General features: G+C 48.1%; 1 protein-coding gene across 1 annotated transcript in view; it reads right to left on the bottom strand.

Annotated features, from left to right (window-relative positions):
* The window catches only part of ahctf1 (AT hook containing transcription factor 1), a 29,492-nt gene that overhangs the window by 212 nt on the left and 10,349 nt on the right, over positions 1-18,931 (bottom strand). The window contains exons 13-36 of the mRNA XM_080850282.1: positions 18,529-18,619; positions 18,204-18,293; positions 17,514-17,654; positions 16,789-16,893; positions 16,525-16,624; positions 15,724-15,847; positions 13,741-13,797; positions 13,451-13,597; positions 12,246-12,436; positions 11,560-11,704; positions 10,635-10,766; positions 10,313-10,460; positions 9,897-10,047; positions 9,646-9,753; positions 9,157-9,316; positions 8,105-8,311; positions 6,404-7,433; positions 5,997-6,090; positions 5,733-5,884; positions 5,190-5,458; positions 2,111-4,754; positions 1,427-1,545; positions 994-1,058; positions 1-445 (exon numbers count right to left, since the gene is read on the bottom strand). The exon at positions 1-445 is cut by the window's left edge and continues 212 nt beyond it. Of these exons, the coding sequence (XP_080706408.1) occupies positions 229-445; positions 994-1,058; positions 1,427-1,545; positions 2,111-4,754; positions 5,190-5,458; positions 5,733-5,884; positions 5,997-6,090; positions 6,404-7,433; positions 8,105-8,311; positions 9,157-9,316; positions 9,646-9,753; positions 9,897-10,047; positions 10,313-10,460; positions 10,635-10,766; positions 11,560-11,704; positions 12,246-12,436; positions 13,451-13,597; positions 13,741-13,797; positions 15,724-15,847; positions 16,525-16,624; positions 16,789-16,893; positions 17,514-17,654; positions 18,204-18,293; positions 18,529-18,619 (6,687 nt within the window). The 3' untranslated portion in view covers positions 1-228. The remainder of the gene's footprint in view (positions 446-993; positions 1,059-1,426; positions 1,546-2,110; positions 4,755-5,189; positions 5,459-5,732; positions 5,885-5,996; positions 6,091-6,403; positions 7,434-8,104; positions 8,312-9,156; positions 9,317-9,645; positions 9,754-9,896; positions 10,048-10,312; positions 10,461-10,634; positions 10,767-11,559; positions 11,705-12,245; positions 12,437-13,450; positions 13,598-13,740; positions 13,798-15,723; positions 15,848-16,524; positions 16,625-16,788; positions 16,894-17,513; positions 17,655-18,203; positions 18,294-18,528; positions 18,620-18,931) is intronic.

The following is an 18,931-nucleotide window of genomic DNA, read 5'->3' as shown; positions in this document are numbered from 1 at the left end:
TTAATTTGAAAAAAGATCTCCACTGGTTATTCTTAAATTAAAAACAGCAGGCAGGCAGCCAAGTGTCTTTCTCTAAAAACAGAAGACGGAAAAGTAGACACAAACAGAAGTGAGGAAAGGGCATCCTCCTGGGTGGTTGCTTCAAAATCCAAATCGTGAAGTCCTGAATTGACCTTCGAGGGTTGGGTTGGTTTGCGTGGGCCTAGGCCCTCCTGTGTGTGTCGCGGATTAAAACTTCTTCCTCCTGGTGACGGGTTTGGGGAAGATGGCGTCCATCACGCGCTTGCGGCGCAGGTTCATCCTCGGAGCGGGCGCCTCCTTCTCGTCCTCCGTGCGCTCCGCCACCCTACGCTGCGTCCGCCCGGCTGACGGCTCCTCCGGGGTCCCCAGGGGTGACAGCAGGGACACGGTCACCGGGGAGGGGGGCCTCAGAGATTCCTTCACCCTAAAGCCAATGAAGAAACAACCAAGCCGTTAACATTTGCACTGTACTCATGATGGAAGACGCCTGAAGCTGACACTGTGTCTAGGACACCTAAAGAGTATCCACCACTGTGTCTAGGACACCTAAAGAGTATCCACTACTGTGTCTAGGACACCTGAAGAGTATCCACCACTGTGTGTAGGACACCTAAAGAGTATCAAAACACAGTGTCTAGGACACCTGAAGAGTATCAACCACTGTGTCTAGGACAGCTGAAGAGTATCAACCACTGTGTCTAGGACACCTAAAGAGTATCCACCACTGTGTCTAGGACACCTAAAGAGTATCCACTACTGTGTCTAGGACACCTAAAGAGTATCAACCACTGTGTGTAGGACACCTAAAGAGTATCCACCACTGTGTCTAGGACATCTAAACAGGATCAACCACTGTGTCTAGGACATCTAAACAGTATCAACCACTGTGTCAAGGACAGCTGAAGAGTATCAACCACAGTGTCTAGGACACCTAAATAGGATCAGATTCAGAGGAAATGACGCAGTTCTCACCTGGTTGTTCGGGTCTTTTTCGGCTGGCTGGGTTTGGTTTCTTTAGCCACTTCATCTGCTTTGTTCTTGTCCCGAAAAATTACAAAAATCATCCAAATCAAAACTCAAAAGTTTATTGGATTATAAGTGTCAATCAGTCATGCATGACCAGTACATTGGCATCTACTTTATCTTATATATACACACACACAGTATACCCACACACAGTATACCTAGCGTTACCTAAAGTAAAGACATATTAAGAAAGGGAAGAAAAAGGGATCCAATTCAGCAAGCATACACAGGGGATCCTCATGCCCAAAGGACCCACTCAGACACACTGATCAGCGGACCACAGGGTTCTCTTAAACATGGGCTGGATCAGGCGGAATGGTTCTTTGGCGATATCCTTCCTTAACGCTAACAGTACTAGCAGAGAGCTAGGGTAACACACCTGGCTGTCGGAGTGGGACTCTGTGGCGTCTGGAACTCGTCGAGTGCGGGTGACTGGTGCAGGGGGAAGCACCTGAGGCAGGGCGACACCGTTCTCCTCTACGCCATCCACTTTCCTCCCTGAGCAGCACACACAGAGATGAGGGTGAGAAACACAACCATGTCACCCGCACACACTCCGAACAAACACGCAGTAGGACATGTCATTAAAAAAACCAACTATGAAGTCTCTCATTAAGATCTCATTTTAATAAAGTATACTATAATGCTATAATGCTATTAAATAATGCTGTCAAAATTAACATGTTCCTTTTTGTGATTAATTCTGAATAAAAATCCAGTCGAAAAGGAGGAGAGAATCTGTGTTCAAAGTTAAAAGGATGCGATTAAACAATACAAGTAATTACATTTAAATATACTTCCTTTGTGTTGATTCTGTGATTATACATTTAAATATCAAGATTTATTATTTCAAGCTTCAGTTTTAAGAAAAAAGCCATTAATCGCAATCAATCAGCAAACTGTGAAATTCATTTGTTAATTATTTTAATCAACTGATTGCACTACTCTGAAAACATCATGATAAAAGTTTCACTCAAAATCAAATAAAAATAGTCCATAACAATTCAGAATCCATAAAGCTAGGCACCATACACACACTAATTCCTAATGTATTGATCCTCACCTCGTGTCCTCCTCATTGGCGTGAAGATGAAGGAGTCCGTCTCTGTGGAAGCTTCTGGCTCGGGACCCTTCTTCGCCCGCGTGCGTCTCCGACTCTGAGTCCAGGCGGGATCCGTAGGCTCAGCCTCGACGTTGGCGTCCTCGTCCACCTGGTTGCTCACGCCGTCCTCCGACTCCACCACTGGGGTGAGGGGTGCGGCTGCCTGGGTGGGCCTCCTCTTGGCACGGATGATCTCCGTCACGACGGCCCCCGCCCCGGTGACCTCTCCTCCGACCTCCCCCTTGAGCCTCTCCATCAGAGCGTCCCCTAGTGGTGTCCCCGGCAGCAGCTCCACCGTCGTGTCCATGATGGTCTGCTCCTCCTTCTCCTCGTCCTTCCAGAGGCGGCTCCTGGTGAGGCGGCGGACCGCGGTGCCGCTGGGAGGTGCCGCTTCGTCGGGAATGTCCGCGGCCACTTTGGCCTTCTCGGCGGTGTTGGCCCTAGTCTTCCTCCTGCTTCTGGGCGGCGTAACGGCAGCCTGGCTGGCAAAGGTGGTCTCCCCCGATAGCTCCTGGTAGCTGTCCAGGGCAAAGCTGAGGCTTCGGGCTGAAGCTCTGGTCACCCTGCCGGGGCTACTGGAGGCCGATCTGGGGGTCTCCTCGACCGGCTTCGCCTCAGGAACCACAGCGTTGGCTTCGGGAGCCTCCAGGATGATGGTGGTGTTGCGCGTCTTTCTGGCACTCCGTCTACCAGTCTCCGGCACCTCAACGGAGGGCGGTTCGCTGGCGGTCTCGTCAGGGTCTGCCGAGCTCTTAGTTCTCCTTCCGCCCTTCCTTGGAGTGGCTTTCTGTGGAGTCTTTTTGTTGGAAGCTTCGGGTTTGGAGTTAACTGTCGTGTCTGCTGAAGGAGCTTCCTCTTCCTCCTTGGCCGGCTCCGTCCTCCGTGTTCTCCTCCTGGGCGTCACGGCAACCTGGACGTCAGGCAGCAGCTTGCCGCTCCTGGTGGCGCGGCGCGGCGTGGAGGGCACCTGGGCGTCAGCCTGCTCCTCTGCCCCCTCATTGGCCGAGATCTCCTTCTCTGATTGGAGGAGAGGCGAGGGGAAGGTCACGTGTTTCCTGCGGCTGCTGGTCGTCCTGGCGGTGGTGGGAGGGACTTCATAGGTCGTGTCTGCGTTCTCTGGAGCGGCAGGTTCACTCTGCCCTGTGCTCTTCTTCTCCTCCACCTCAGCAGCGGAGATCAAGACATCCTCTTCCTCTTGTTCTTCTTCGGGGACATCATTAGCAGACGCCGGTGGCGGCAAAGTCTCCTCAGCCTCGGGCGCACTTTCCACCTCCATCTGATTTGGGTCCTGCTGCGAGTCTTTGCTCAGTTCCTCGGTATGTTCCTCCAGAGGCGACACCACGTCCATCTCACCAGGACAGTCACCCGCCTCAGCCACCGGTGCCTCTACGGAGTCCTCCGTACTGGCGATGTGTTCCTCGTCTTCAACCACTGAGGCTCCTGCATCGTCAGATTGCTCAGGTGTGTCCTGTGCCTCCAGCTCTGCCTGCACCACCTCCGGCTCAGGGGTGTCTGTCACCTGCTCGGCCTCCGTCTCTCCAGGGGTGTCTTCCACCTGCTCGGCCTCCGTCTCTTCAGCAGAGGTAGGTAAGGCAGGAGTGTCAGACGTCTCCTCGGGCATCTCCAAGTCCTCAGACATTGGCACAGTCTCCTGAGCTTCCCCATCCTCCAGTTCCAACGCAGCCACAATCTGCGTGCCAGTCTGTCGCTCTTCTTCCTGTGCGGGCTCTTGTGGGGGCACCTGGGGGGCAGCTGTGTCCACCTGCTCTTGATCTGCCAGCTCTGAGGTTTTGGTGTCTATGCTCATCGCCTGCTGCTCTGCGTCCTGAGGTAGTTTCATCACCGGCATCTCACCACACAAGTCCACCTCCTCCCCAGCCAAGGGCTCAACCCTCTCCTCCTCCTCCTCCTCCATGGTCTGAGGATCAACCCTCTCCTCCTCCTCCATGGTCTGAGGCTCAACCCTCTCCTCCTCCTCCTCCATGATCTGAGGCTCAACCTGCTTCTCCTCGTCAACCTCCTCGCCGGTCTGAGCCTCAACCTTCTCCTCCGCCGCCTCCTCCTCCTCCTCCCCGGCCTGAGCCTCAACCTTGTCCTCCTCCTCAATCTCCTCCCTGGCTTGAGGCTCAACTCCCTCCTCCTCCGCCTTAACCTCTTCCATGACCTGAGGCTCAACCCTCTTCTCCTCGTCCTTCTCCTCGTCCTCCTCCTCCCTGGCAGGAGGCTCAACTCCCTCCTCCTCAACCTCCTCCACGACCTGAGGCTCAACCCCCTCGTCCTCCATGACCTGAGGCTCAACCCCCTCATCCTCCTCCTCAGCCTCCAGCATTAGCGAGAAGCCACCAGCAGGAGTCGCTGTGGGATCAGCCTGCATGACTGTGGCCAGGGCAGCTCCTCCATCCAGCAGGTGCTGGGGCTGATGGGAGTTGGAGTCCATGTCTGTGTCCTCAGCCAGCTCCAGCGGGACCAGGAGAGTGGTGGAGGGCTTGAGCTCCGTGTAACACACCCCCTCCCCTTCATCCTCATCCAGGCCCTCAGAGCCCAGGCTGAGCATCACCACCTCCTCATCCTCATCTTCCTCCTCCAGCATGATGCCCTCCACCTCCTGGGGGAGGACAAGAGAAAAGGAGATAAATCAACAAATGAGATAAATCAACAAAAATATCAAATATAATACATCTTTATTTGTACAGTGCCTTTTATACCCTGAGGTAACACCTCACAGAAGGAAAATGGGCTTAAATCTAGTTTATTAATTACAGAAACTCAGCATTAGTTTGCTAATTGTGATTTTTGTATTTATTGTGATTCATGTTTGTTTGTAAGTGTAAGCTACTGGATGACCTTAATTTCCCTCAGGATCAATAAAGTAATCCTTCTATCTATCTAATTAAGGCATTTATCAGATGAAATCATCTTTATTACCGCACTCATGTCATCTTCTGTTCACGAGACAGCCAAAGAGAAAACAGACCATAACTATCTTCTCACGTTAGGAGAGGAAGTAACGGTTGAGATGGCTAAGCATGTGATCTTGTACCTGAGCCTCAGGTGTGATGAGTGAGAGCACGGCGGAGGACTGCTCCTGCATGTACTGGGCATGAGGCGGCAGCTGCTCCAGGTACAGGTGAGTAGGAGGAGGGCGATGGCGACCGTTCCCCTCCACCTCCTCTATAATCTCCACCTCGCTACCAGAGTCTTCCTCCTCCTCTTCATCGTCATCCTCCTCCTCCTCCTCATCCTCGTCGTCAGACTCATCCTCTGAGGCAGCGCTGGAGAGATCTTCACTGTCGTTCACGCTAACCACAGCTATGGACAGAGAAGCAAACTTCATCATCATCATCATCATCATCTCATAGCAAATAAGCAGAGACCAGCTTTGATGAAACTCAACAGCCACAATGAACCACCCACAAAAAACAAAACCTGTATTGAATTAGGTCTTACTACTTTCTAGTTTTACAGCAGATAAGGTTCTGAGTGACCCATTACATCATTCCTTTAGTCTAAAAGTGAATGAGATCTCCTCAGTAGTAAATGGCTGGAAACAGATACTAACTGATAAAAGATAACAGGAGCTTACAGGGGGCGCCTGATGTAGTGGGCTCTGAGGAGGCAACAGACTTCTGCGTGGTCAACACCTGGACGTCAGCGGTCACTGGGGCTGCTTCTTCCTCTTCTTCTTCTACTACTTCTTCTTCTTCTTCCTCTTCAGGCATCTCATCAACAGGATCACTATATGACAAATGCAGTCAAGTTTCATAAATCAAACGCAGTCAAGTTTCATAAGGCCAAACCAAGGTACCAATAACTCAGACCAAATCATAAGGTTTTACAGTCTCTGTACCTGTTGATGGAGGTCCAGTTCTGTGTTGGGGAGTGTGGAGGGGACAGATTGTTGTCGAATAGATGATGCTCCACATATGCATCCAGATCCAGATCTAAGGATATAAAAGACCACCTCTCACATTTACAACAATGAATCACTTGTATAGGGAACACTTGTAAAGTATTAATAGCAGAATATCGCTTTTTATGTTGCAAAGGCAAATGTAAGTGGCGTCCATTGACATTAAATTAGCCTGACTCATGTGTGAACTGTGATTTTTCTTCTTCTTCACAATTGAAGACACCAGAGGCCTAACTGCTCCCGGCCTTCATCTGCCATTGCAGTATGACCTGCCCCCAGCCGTGTGTGTGTGTGTGTGTGTGTGTGTGTGTGTGTGTGTGTGTGTGTGTGTGTTGGGGTCTCACCTGTGACGTCCTGTCTTGTGTAGGTGTCACTCTCCTCCACGGCGACCTCCAGCGTTGGCGCGTCAGCGTCCCCAGCGTGGTTGGCCTGTTCGGTAGGTCCTGGTTCCTGTTCGTGATTGGACTCGACTGAGAGCAACGGCTCAGGGAGTACGTCAGCAGCTGATACACATACGCCGACGAGTTCCTCGGCTTCACCGGAGTTCACCATCACCTCCTCATCCAGTAGGTCAGGCTGAAGAAGAGGCTCTGCGGGAGCGACAGGCATCTCTGCAGCTTCCGTTTCCTCCCACTCCAGCGTCTGCGTTACCTCAGGTTGGTGCCCAGTTTCCTCCCAGTCCAGCGCCTGCGTTACGTCAAGCTGGTAACTAGTTTCCTCCACTGCCACCGCCACCTCCATCTCTCCGCTCGGCTCTGATGTCACTTCCTGAGCTTCAGGTTTACATTCCTCAGAGTCCTCCTGGATGATTATCTCCTCCTGCGCCTCCTCCGCCTCCTCAGTCTCCTCCTTCTCCGTGGGCAGAGCGTTCTCCTCCGTCTCCTCCTCCTCCGTGGGCAGAGCGTTCTCCTCCTCAGCGACCACAGGAGCCTCCTCCTCTGGAAGGGTGTCTTCCGACGAGGCGGCTTCTGGCGCAGCGACTGGACGCCTCACCACGACCACCTCCTCGTCCACCTCTTCCTCCCAGATCAGCTTGGGCATGGGCTGCTCCAGCAGGTCCTCCTCGGGTACGGGGGCGTCGTGGAACTCCAGAGTGGACTCCAGCGACTGGTTGACGGAGGACACGCTGTGCTCGTGTCCCAGGCTCGGCCGTCTCTCCAGCGCGGGGGGGGCAGAGGGGACGTCTCGGTAAGAGGCGGAGGAGCCACTCTCAGACCCGGCCCGGTCCGTGTGCTCGCTGGCCTCCACCACCACACGCTTCCCAGCCTGAGGGATGAAGGTCACACGCTGCTCTCCCACCTCCTCTTCCTCCTCCTCTTCGTACGAGTGGACGCTGGACCTCTGGGACAGGCTGACCTCACTGTCACCCACAACCTGATGAGGGATTTAAATTTAAAAAAATGATCATGATTGGATGACGGACAACAACAAATAATAAGACATTAATCATTCATCAATTAATCATCATTTTACTTATCTTACATAAAGTATCTATACAGGCTCTCCTTAGGTATCTATGACCCATGATGTATGCTAACAAACAGTAATAAATGTCAAATGACAATCAGCTGCCCTCTAGCCATGTTGGCCAGACCAGACGGCTCCCCCTGTGGACTGGAGGGAGAGGGGCAGCCCAAAGTCTTATTAACCAGGGTTTGAGTGAGGCAGACCCAGCACGGCCAAGCTGGGCGTGACATCAATACACACAGATGAATAAACATTCAGACTACAGAGCTTATAAAGTATGTTCCATCTCTCCTGCTCGTAGCACTCAAGTGCATTACCCCATTGCTCCAGGGAGCGGAGTGCTTGGCTGTCTCTATAGTTCTCTACAGTCTATAGTTCTCTACAGTCTGTGTGTGTGTGTGTGTGTGTGTGTGTGTGTGTGTGTCACTCGAGTGCATTACCCCATTGCTCCAGGGAGCGGAGTGCTTGGCTGTCTCTATAGTCTGTGTGTTTGTGTGTGTGTGTTTGTGTGTGTGTGTGTGTGTGTGTGTGTGTGTGTGTGTGTGTGTGTGTGTGTGTGTGTGACTCGAGTGCATTACCCCATTGCTCCAGGGAGCTGAGTGCTTGGGCGAGTCGGGGCTGATGAAGGTGATGCGGCTCTCTTTGGGGCGCAGGGGCGGCGTGGTGGAGCGCCCGGGGGAGGCCGAGGGGGTGGCCACGGGGGTGGGGCGGAGGCTGCTCCGCAGGATGGACTGGGGGGTGAAGCTAGAGAAGACGGGGACCGACGCAGCCAAAGCACGAGCTCTCTGGAAAACAAACAGCCAAAGAATCCTTTTAGAACCAAGGGTGGAAAACATCAACAACAACAACAACAACGACAACAACAACAAGAACAACAACAACAAGAACAACAACAACAACAAGAACTACAACAACAACAAGAACTACAACAACAACAACAACAAGAACAACAACAACAAGAACTACAAGAACAACAACAAGAACTACAACAACAACAAGAACTACAACAACAACAAGAACTACAACAACAACAACAACAAGAACAACAACAACAAGAACTACAAGAACAACAACAAGAACTACAACAACAACAAGAACTACAACAACAACAACAACAAGAACAACAACAACAACAACAACAAGAACAACAACAACAAGAACTACATCAACAACAACAAGAACAACAACAACAAGAACAACAACTACAAGAACAACAACAACAACAACAACCACCACCACACAGGAGAGCACAGTTGCTTTAGCTATAAATAGATAAATATCCATTTCTGCTCAAAAAACCTAAATTAATGCATTTGATTCATTCTAGATTTAGTTTTTCCTATTATATATAACTTAATATGTGTATAATAACTAATATTTGTATAGTTTATTGTGTATGTTTATTGTTTGCACCAATGTTCCACAGAAATGTCCTAGTAGGTGAAAACCTACTTGGCAGTAAAAACCTTTCTGATTCTGATTCTGAGGTAGAAGACAGTCCAAGCACGTAGCTGTTAATGGAGCTAAAAGAAAATCTGGTCGTAGACATACACATCCGGGCAGGTTGAAGCCATTTTGATGTGAACCACATTTTGTGAGTGAGAAGTGACCGCGTTCACATGTCCGTTACCTTGACGACCTGAGGGGTCTGCAGCAGGTTGAGCTCAGGGGCCCTGGTGACGCTCTTGGGTGCGGCGGCCCACGCGCTGGAGGTCCTCGGGGGGGTCTGAGGCAGGCGGTGGGGCTCGGGGGTGTTCTGGCAGGAGGGGTGCACCATCAGATCAAAGATCCTGTACGTACAGAGAGGGGGCTTCAGTATACATGACCTCCAACGTGAAATACAACCTCTACGCAAACTATGCTAAGAGTCCTGTTACATACATGCGACGGCAATCCTGGCATGTCAGACACTAGCACTCAATGCCAACCTATGGAGCTCTCTGAATGCTACACTAAGAACTTATTAGCATCAAATTATTAAAGTCAGAGCAAGCATAAAATACACAGTAATAGCAACAGTTACAACATTCTTAAACAATACATATCAGATGGTACCATGACTACACTGATGCTCTTTGGTGTTTGTAACAGGTGCGATGTTGAGATAAATGTGCATCACCTGGACATTCTCTTTTTGGTGACTGCGATGGGCGTGCCCACGAAGGCTTCAGGTAGATCGGTTGGGGGACGCTGGGGGCTCGGCACAAGCACTTCGGGCATTCTGGGACTGAGCACGAAAAAATACAATTCTTTTTTTTTTTTTTTTTTTTTCAGAAAGACAAGAAACCATTGCATGAAGGGACAGTTTCCTGTGGAGAGTCAGGTCATGAAGAAAAACACAAGCATTAGCGACGGGAGCGGGAGTCTTACCTCTTGAACGGAGAAGACTCGGGAGTGCCGTCCTTGCCGACCCACACCTCCTCGATCTTGGAGAGGACGCTGCTGATGAAGGTTGCCCTCGTCAGGACGCTCTCGGCAGCCGACCGCTTGGCCACCGTGGACAAAGGCTGCGGTCTGGACACTGAAAATACAAAAACCACTCGATGAGCTGAGCACAGTTACTATTAATACAGACCAACTTACAGTGGCATTATATATGCAAAGCTGAAGGCAAACATAAAAAGCTGAAGAAAAGTAAGGGAGTTACAGACTCTTCAGAAAACTCCACTGACTGTCATCTAGTAAATGGATACCCAGAGCAACAGCAACAAACATGACTATAAAATCAAGGTGAAGAGACAGCGGATATGTAGCCATAGTATTGTGACTGAGGTTAAGCCACGGACCGTTTTTGAGCACGGTGGAGGGGTGGCTGTACGGCTTGGCCCTCTCGGTGGCCAGCCTCCTCTGGGCTCTGGGCAGGACCTTCCCGTACTGATCCAGGATGGAGTTCCTGGTGTTGGACCGCTCCTTCATCTTGGGGTCACGGTCATTCTAAGGAAACACAATATCAAAGTTTAGGTTTAAAAAAAAACACTTATTCACACATGGTCTCACGTACATTTAGGTATTGTTGTGTGTGTGGGCTTACCACATATGTAATAAAATGAAAAACAAGAAACTGTAAATGTGCTAGTGGACGGACAGAGTGAGAGTGTAGTTCCTCACCAGCGTGTTCATCTTGAGGGTCTGGTTGAGCTGGAGAGCGGGGACGTAGTTGGCCTGCTGCAGGTAATGCACCATCAGCAGCTCCCTGTTCTGGAGGCCCCCTGTGCCCTGAAGGAACCGCTCCAGACTTTCCTACAACACACACACATATGTACATATGAACTCACATACTTTTAAAACGTGTGTGTGTGTGTGTGTGTAATTGGATGCTTTACTTCTCCATCTTTGAGCTCAACTGGACTCAACTCGCTTGTTATTTCTGCCCTTTGGTTAAAAACAGTCTAAAAGGGCTAATTGAGTGAAATATCTCTGATATAGCACTGTTGAGACCATACTATAGATACAGGATATAATACAATATAATATACACACATTATATTATATCTAGTCAGGGATCTATAGGAAGAATATGTATTATATTATATCTAGTCAGCGATCAATAGTACGAATATTTATTATGTTATATCCTATCAGGGTTCTATAGTAAGATCCATATGAGAGATATTTTCACTCAATTAGCCCTTTTAGACTGTTTTTAACAGAAATAACAAGCAAGTTGAGTTCAGGCGAGTTCAGTTGAGCTGAGCTCAGAGATGGAGAGGTAAAGCATCCCTGGTATTTGGACTATTCTGCCCCAAGCTAAGAATACTGAAGAACACCTGGAGAAGGAGCACAGAGAGGGAATTCAAGAAGGAGCTGATGTGGAAACAGCTATAGAGGGTGTCAGGACAGACGAGGGTGGAAACCATTCATCAATGGCCTATGTTCCGAAAGGAATACAAAGGCCTCCCCAACTAAACTAAGAATACTAATGCCCAATGAATGCCTGTACAGAAACACAGGACTATGTCTTTGGAAGGCATGATGGGAAGACTAGAAACTCAGGGCCTTCCTGGAGGTAAGACTAGAAGCGCAGGCCTCCTACCTGTTCAGTGAGGCCCAGGGGCAGCTTGAGCAGCTCCTTCATGAGGCCCAGCTCCAGACTGGTCTCATAGAGGAAGCGCAGCAGCTCCTCCATGTTCAGCTTGTTGGAGTGCTGTCTCAGAAGAGCCCAGGCCTCCACCATACACCTACAGAGAGAGAGAGAGAGAGAGAGAGAGAGAGAGAGAGAGGCAGAGAGAGAGAGAGAGAGGCAGAGAGAGAGAGAGAGAGAGAGAGAGGCAGAGAGAGAGCGAGAGAGGCAGAGAGAGAGAGAGAGAAAGAAAGAGAGAGAGAGAGAGAGAGGCAGAGAGAGAGAGGGAGAGAGACAGAACTTGTTAAGATAATCCAAGATTGCAGTTACATGCACATACAAAACAACAGAGACAGGGCTGGAGGGTAGGGGTGTAGAGAAGGTGTGTGTGTGTGTGTGTGTGTGTGTGTGTGTGTGTGTGTGTGTGTGAGAGAAAAGAGTGTGAAAACAAAGGGCGTCTAAATCCCACAGCATCTTTCCAGAGTCATCTCTAAAGAGCTATGTGCACATAATGTATAGAATATGTATAAAGTCACGCAAATCCATACGTGATGGTTCAACAAAATCAACAATAACTTGTTCAGACCGTGCCAGTTGTAGTGGTGGCGGTAAGTAATAGTGATGAAGAAAGCAGCATGAGTGGGTGTGTGTCTGTGTACCGGTTGTGCAGCAGGACGGAGAGGCAGAGCTTGGCCTCCCTGGTGGTGCTGAGCGGGGGCTTCATGACGTGCAGGTAGCGCAGGGCGATGGCGTACTGGCCCTGGCACATCAGGGCCTCCAGCACGCGCCTGTGCTGCCACGCCCACAGAGAATGACTGGTGGCAGGGTGCAGCAGCAGCTCCAGGGAGTTCTACACAGAGGGGGAGAGGTGGAGGTGAAGGGCAAAGAGAGAGAGAGAGAGAGAGAGAGAGAGAGAGAGAAAGAAAGAAAGAAAGAAAGAAAAAGAAAGGAGTGGAAGAAAACAAAGAAAGAGATGAGGTTATGGAGGGAGGGAGAGGGAGAGAGAGAGAGAGAAAGGAGTGGAAGAAAACAAAGAAAGAGATGAAGTTATGGAGGGAGCGAGAGGGAGAGAGAGAGAGAGAGAGAGAGAGAGAGAGAGAGAGAGAGAGAGAGAAAGGAGTGGAAGAAAACAAAGAAAGAGATGAGGTTATAGAGGGAGAGGGAGAGAGAGAGAGGGAGAGAGAGTCAGAAATATGCTGACTAAACGAACAAGGTCTCTGCAATTCTGCAAGTTTTGGGAGTCCAACCCACACACACACACACACACACCTCCTCGGAGGGGGCCGTCTAGTGTGAATGAACCAGTCAGTTCCACTGAGACAGACTAGTTCTTATTACTGTGGAAATAACACTCTTAAAATATATTGCACAGATGGTCTAAAAATAAAATCCTCATTTCACTCCCTCTGTTTCTGGCAGAAATTAAATGAACTCAACTGGCCTCACCGTGAACTACTGGGAAGGAAATTAAACTGAGCCATCCCAGAAGGTGGCCTGGGTGTTGGGTTTCGATCAGCAATTTGGTGTGTGGCTGTTTGAAGACATACATGTCTAAATGAACTGCATTTATAGAGCGCTCTTCTACTTGCAGGAGGCACTCACAGCGCTTTACAGATGAATGCCTCAGACATCAACTCATTCTCTCACTCACACACACACACACACACACACACACACACACACACCTGTCTAAGTTGCCAACCTGCACATCGGGGGTGGTTGGGGGTTCAGTGTCTTTCACGACACTTGGTGAGGAGGAGTCGAGATCAAACTAGCAACCTGCCGATTGCTTAACAACTCCTCTACCTCCTGAACCTCTATTACCCCCAACATGTCTACAACAGGCAGTGCTGGCGATACACACCTCATGGTCCCGATGGTCCAGTAGCCACAGGCCCTGCACCAGCTTGACCAGGCCAATGGGAATGGCAAACGCGGTGGGGAAGGACTCCACCGAGGCGCCGCTCTTATTGGGGAAGGAGTACATGACATCCAGCAGTAAATAAATAACCTGAGGCGTGGGGGTTGAGGAGAACAAGAGGAGTTTATGACATAAGACCAGCAGCCTCTTTTGTCCTGTGGGAGCTTCACTTGTCTCATTGGGGGAAAAAATTAAAAAAGATAATTTATATAATTTGTCATTTAAAAGGATACAATGGCATGTTTGGCAGATTCTTCCATGTTCTCCAAGAGGTAAATGTCCAGCAAGGCCTGCAGTGAGAAAACAGAAAATCAGCTTTTATTGGCCAAGTTAGTTTGCACGAACAAGGAATTTGTCTTGGTGCAGTGGCTCTCAGTGTGCTTACACATATTACACATATATACATCACAACACAAAACAATACAACAGTGCAAAACAATACAGCAGTGCAAAACAATAAAATACAACAGTGCAATGGTCAACAATCCAATAAGTCTTAAGTGCACCATCCTGACATCACAACCATGAGTGCACCATCCTGACATCACAACCATGAGTGCACCATGCTGACATCACAACCATGAGTGCACCATGCTGACATCACAACCATGAGTGCACCATGCTGACATCACAACCATGAGTGCACCATCCTGACATCACAACCATGAGTGCACCATCCTGACATCACAACCATGAGTGCACCATCCTGACATCACAACCATGAGTGCACCATCCTGACATCACAACCATGAGTGCACCATCCTGACATCACAACCATGAGTGCACCATCCTGATATCACACAAACCTGACCAGGGCCCTGTTCGGCGTACAACTGAAGCTAAGATAATTAATTTAGCTCGCAACTGGAGATTAACTAGCTCGCTAAATGAGAACAGGCCAAGCCGGTCTGGCGACGGGCGCTAATTTATTTTAACCTCAAGTTAATTTATCTCGTCAGCTAAATTGCGCGTGCACGTCTTGCTTCAAAAGGCAAGAAAGGTCGATCCCCAAAACCATGATTTTTTTGAAAGGTACAATGGTCTAAACTCAAAGAAAAAGACTCATTTTTTTCTCCGCTAAGGCGGGATATGACCATAAACGCGTTATGAAGAATTCAAGACCATAATCATGTCAAAATTCATCACTGTCGCGACTGCAACAGCATTAAAGAAACTGTCCATAGGCTGTATAAGTACTGATATCTTTTCTTGACCGAACATGCAACTTTGGTGCAGCGGGCAGAGCGTAGGGCTTGCATGCAGTTAATCGCCGGTTCGATTCCCCATCACCTTCGTTGGAATTGTAGTTTTAAATCGCTTTGAATAAAACCGTCTGCTAAATGACTAAATGAAAATGTATTAATAAGAAATTCAATAAATTGAAGCAATGCAAATAAATTGTGTTTCTTTCTTTCTTCTTATCATTCAACCACCTTACCATCCACATCCACCATCCACCACTGCACAAAAACTAGACACGTTTGCAAAACTAAACGTTTGCAATGATGTAAGTTAAAGTAGGTTAAACAACTTTAGCCAAATCTCCGTAATGGTGATGGGTTATGTGCTCAAATTTCCTGGGATCAAAGAAAACGTTAGTATTCATGTGCAAACTAAAAATCACGTCTCAGGCTGAGCATGAAAGTTATTTCTGGTTTATCAACTGTACCAATGAATGTCATATAATTATGAGTGCTTTTTTCTCCGCATCGCCGACATTACAAAAATAGAAGACATTCAATGTTCGACGGTAAATGACTCGAGAAGGTCTTTTAAATTAATTATTCCTTGTCGGGTGGATCGGTAGCACTCATACAAGAACTCATCATGATGGAAAAATGGATCTTCTTGGCGATCGCAAAGAACTCTTCCTACGCTAATCAAACTATTAACCTTGTCAATGGGATCCCTCCTTTTGGCGTGGGTGTGGCAAGTTTAGCCAGCTAAACTTTGCTTAGCCTGTCCTGGAGCAGGCTAGGGCTAAGCGATTAATTACCATGGAAATTGAGCAAAAGTTGCTTCGCCGAATCCGCTAAAACGGTGTTGTCTTTTTTTAGCCTGGAGTTTAGCTCGCTAAACCGCTTAGCGAGTGTCGCCGAATAGTACCCAGAACAGTGCTAGATCTCCTGAAGGTCTAGCTGCTATACATGTCTTCAGTTTAGTGTGAATCTGGAGTGTGGTATGAAATATATGATGATATATGATGGGGGTCTTACATGTAGTGAAAGAGGCGGGTACTGCCCCGTTCCCCCCTCGTCCCGTTTCCAGAGGTCAGCCAGGCGCTCCCCGCATTGGCCCACCAGGGCGTCAATCATGAGGCAGTCCGCGTTCCATTTGTCCCTGTGGAACACCAAACCATACATAAAGGTTCTGCCCTGCAGACAGACTACTCAACTGAACATACTTGGACAAAAACAAAAGTTGACCAAAACGCTTAAAAAAAAAAAAAAAAGACCTTCACCTGGTTCCTGCACTTCGTATTAGAACTTAGCCAACCAATTACATTGCAAACATTAAACCACATTAAAACATTATCCTAAATAATGTTTGATTTTATGATCTACTCTTTAAAGCAGGGTTCTTACTTGGCGAGTCTTAGTCTTTAAAGCAGATCACAGAGCTGTGAGTTGGGGCAGTCTGGGGTCTTATTTAGCGAGTCTTAGTCTTAAAAGTGGCATTATGCAGTAATTGTACTTCAGGGTTAGGATAAGCAGTTTTACCTTAAAATAATAGCTTAAAAAAAATTGGGGCACTACAATGACTTAATATGGAGAATTGCTTCCGTGCCATTGCAATACCAGGGTCCATAGGCATATTACTGCTTTATGTAGGTTTATGTAGGTTTGCCCCTCCGTTTCTACTGTTTGCCGAACTAGTAAGTAGCTTATTTGCAGTCTTGCTTTGTCTTGTGTTGCACTTGCTTGATGTTTGACTGTGTTAATGATTAGCAATTCTTCCGTTATGCTGCTTTAAAGCAGAACACAGGAGGTGTGAGTTGGGGCAGTTTAAAGTCTTACTTTGTGAGGCGCCCCAGCTCCTCTCGCCGGCCGGTGTAGTAGTTCCTGATGATGGAGTAGCTGTAGAACGGCCTGGAGATCTGCAGAGCGTCTTCATCATCTGGGTTAGAAAATACGGAACAGTGTCGGACACATACCTTCAACCTAGTGTACACTTCCATATTGACAAGTGATAGCTGTGAGCTTTGAAGCAACACATTTTTTTTCAGGACATGAACATGTTAAAAGGACCATTTTGAGAGAAGAGGGGAACTGAGCTGTTACCTGATCCTTCGGGGAGAAGGCCGGTCCGACAGAACCACAGGACCACTTGTGAGTATTGCGCAATCAGACTGGACACCAGGTTTTTGTTAATGAGACCAACGAGACCTGTATAGAGGGCAAGTTGAGTCATGACCAATGTCAACACTGTTTGATATGACTATATACACACACATACACAAATAAATAATGAATATAATACATATGCTAAAACGTATGAAAGGACATCAGTCTACAGCAGGAGTTCACCGTAAAGGAGAAGCCTATTCCAGAGCTACTGTGAAGCAAATATAAAAAAAAATAACAACCACAAAATTGCCAACCCTCCTAACAATAACTGTGAACACATCGTGACTGTGACTTGAAGGTCCAGTCTGTAATTCTGGTATTGATATTTGAGCACAACAGCCCTTCAAGTAACGCCCCTCCATTCTGTGTGTCTGTGACAATGTGTTTATTGGCTGGATGAGTGTACAGCTCGGCAAAAAGCCACTTTTGTACAAAACGATTGTTTTGGGGACACACAGAATTAACAGTTAATGGACCGCAAGGACCAATTAGATGAATTAGGGGGGAAAAAAAGATTTGATTTGTGCATTTCTGTATTTGAATCACAGACTGTACATTTGAAACAGGTGCCATATTGAGCACAGACACCGCTGTAGAGTCTATGTAAAGCACTGTGGGTGGAGCTGCGGGCGGGCGAGTGGTGGGCGAGTGGCGGGCACCTTTCTGGGTGATCTCCTGGGCCTGGCTGAGCAGGCAGTGGAAGATGGTGCTGAGGTTGCCCAGCAGGCGCTGGCTGTGCTGCAGCAGCTGCAGGGTCTGCGGCTCCGTGAAGTTAGACGAGCTGTCAAAGAGGGGCGCACCTGGACAGACAGACAGGCAGACAAACACAAACAAACAGACAGGCTTACATTTCACTCAGTCTGCGAAAGAAATAAGTCTGCTTGTGTTCACATCACCACTTTCCAGTGGGCAAAAGGGGAAAATGGCAAAAAGAAATAGACAAGTGAGATTGTTTAAGAGGTTCTGAGGAATACCACAGCTATGCTCCAATGTCAAATAAATAGCATGTGGGCAGATGAGTTGCGCTGGAATGCTCAATTTAGCACATTTAGATTTAAAACAGCTGGCCGATACAAAAGAACTCTGGCCTGCTAAATCAGCGCAGAGGAAGAATGTTTGATAGCCTCTTCCTGATGGCAAGATTCTAACTCATAGACGTTACTCCTCTCCGCTTCAGACGCGGGTACAAAGGGGCAACTTAAATATATATCAGGTGAATGTTTACTGCTATTATGACGTGAGCGTCAGGTCCAAGGTTGATCTCCCACTTCAGTATTCCATCCCTTTCTATAAGCCTAGATCAGGTGTGTTTGTGTAGGGAGCTGCAGAAGATTCATCTTGTGACTCACAGATGCCATCCAGTTCCTGTTTGGTGTGGACTACTTTGTCCCAGGCCCATTCCAGAATATATCTCAGATTTGTTGCGGACCCTGGTTGCTCTGTAAAAACACACACACACACACACACACACACACACACATAAAATGATACTTGCACTATTATATTAGCGTAAACTCATCAAGAAGGATGAAGGGTAACCCTGTCTAACACTTTAGTCCAAATACACGGAGTTTATTTCACATGTATGCCTTTATCCCTGCCTTCTGTTAAGCACTTTTGCACACCAGGCACTGGATAAACAAAAGCTGATTATTCTAGACCCATAGTCCTCACCCTCAGCAGTCCACTGCTTTATGCATCCCGTGATCAGGCCGAGAGAGCTAGTCTCCACCGCGGTGGACAAGATGGCGTCGAGCTGCTCCTCCTGAAAAAACACCACCACAACACATCGCGTCAGACACGTCAGGGAGCTTAGAGCAAGCAGCAAACAGGCAAAAACAAACAAGGCTTAAGACCGAAACGCGTCTGTTGAAATAAACTGGTCTTAATATTATTGAGAAAAGCTTGAGAGTGCGTTTTTTACTCAAAATTAATATTCTTTTACTCGCACCCAAAAACGTATTTATATTCTTTGGAAGTAGAGCGCGCCCATCCCTACTAAAAACAAACAAGTATCAGCAGAAATCCCTTCTGCCACCTGCTGCTTCTACACTCTGAGTGCTCCGCAGACGATGAT

This window comes from Sprattus sprattus, assembly GCF_963457725.1.
Source record: "Sprattus sprattus genome assembly, chromosome: 13".
Classification (NCBI taxonomy): Eukaryota; Metazoa; Chordata; class Actinopteri; order Clupeiformes; family Clupeidae; genus Sprattus; species Sprattus sprattus.
Note: the sequence above shows the minus strand (reverse complement) of the source record. Positions and strands in the feature narration are given on the sequence as shown.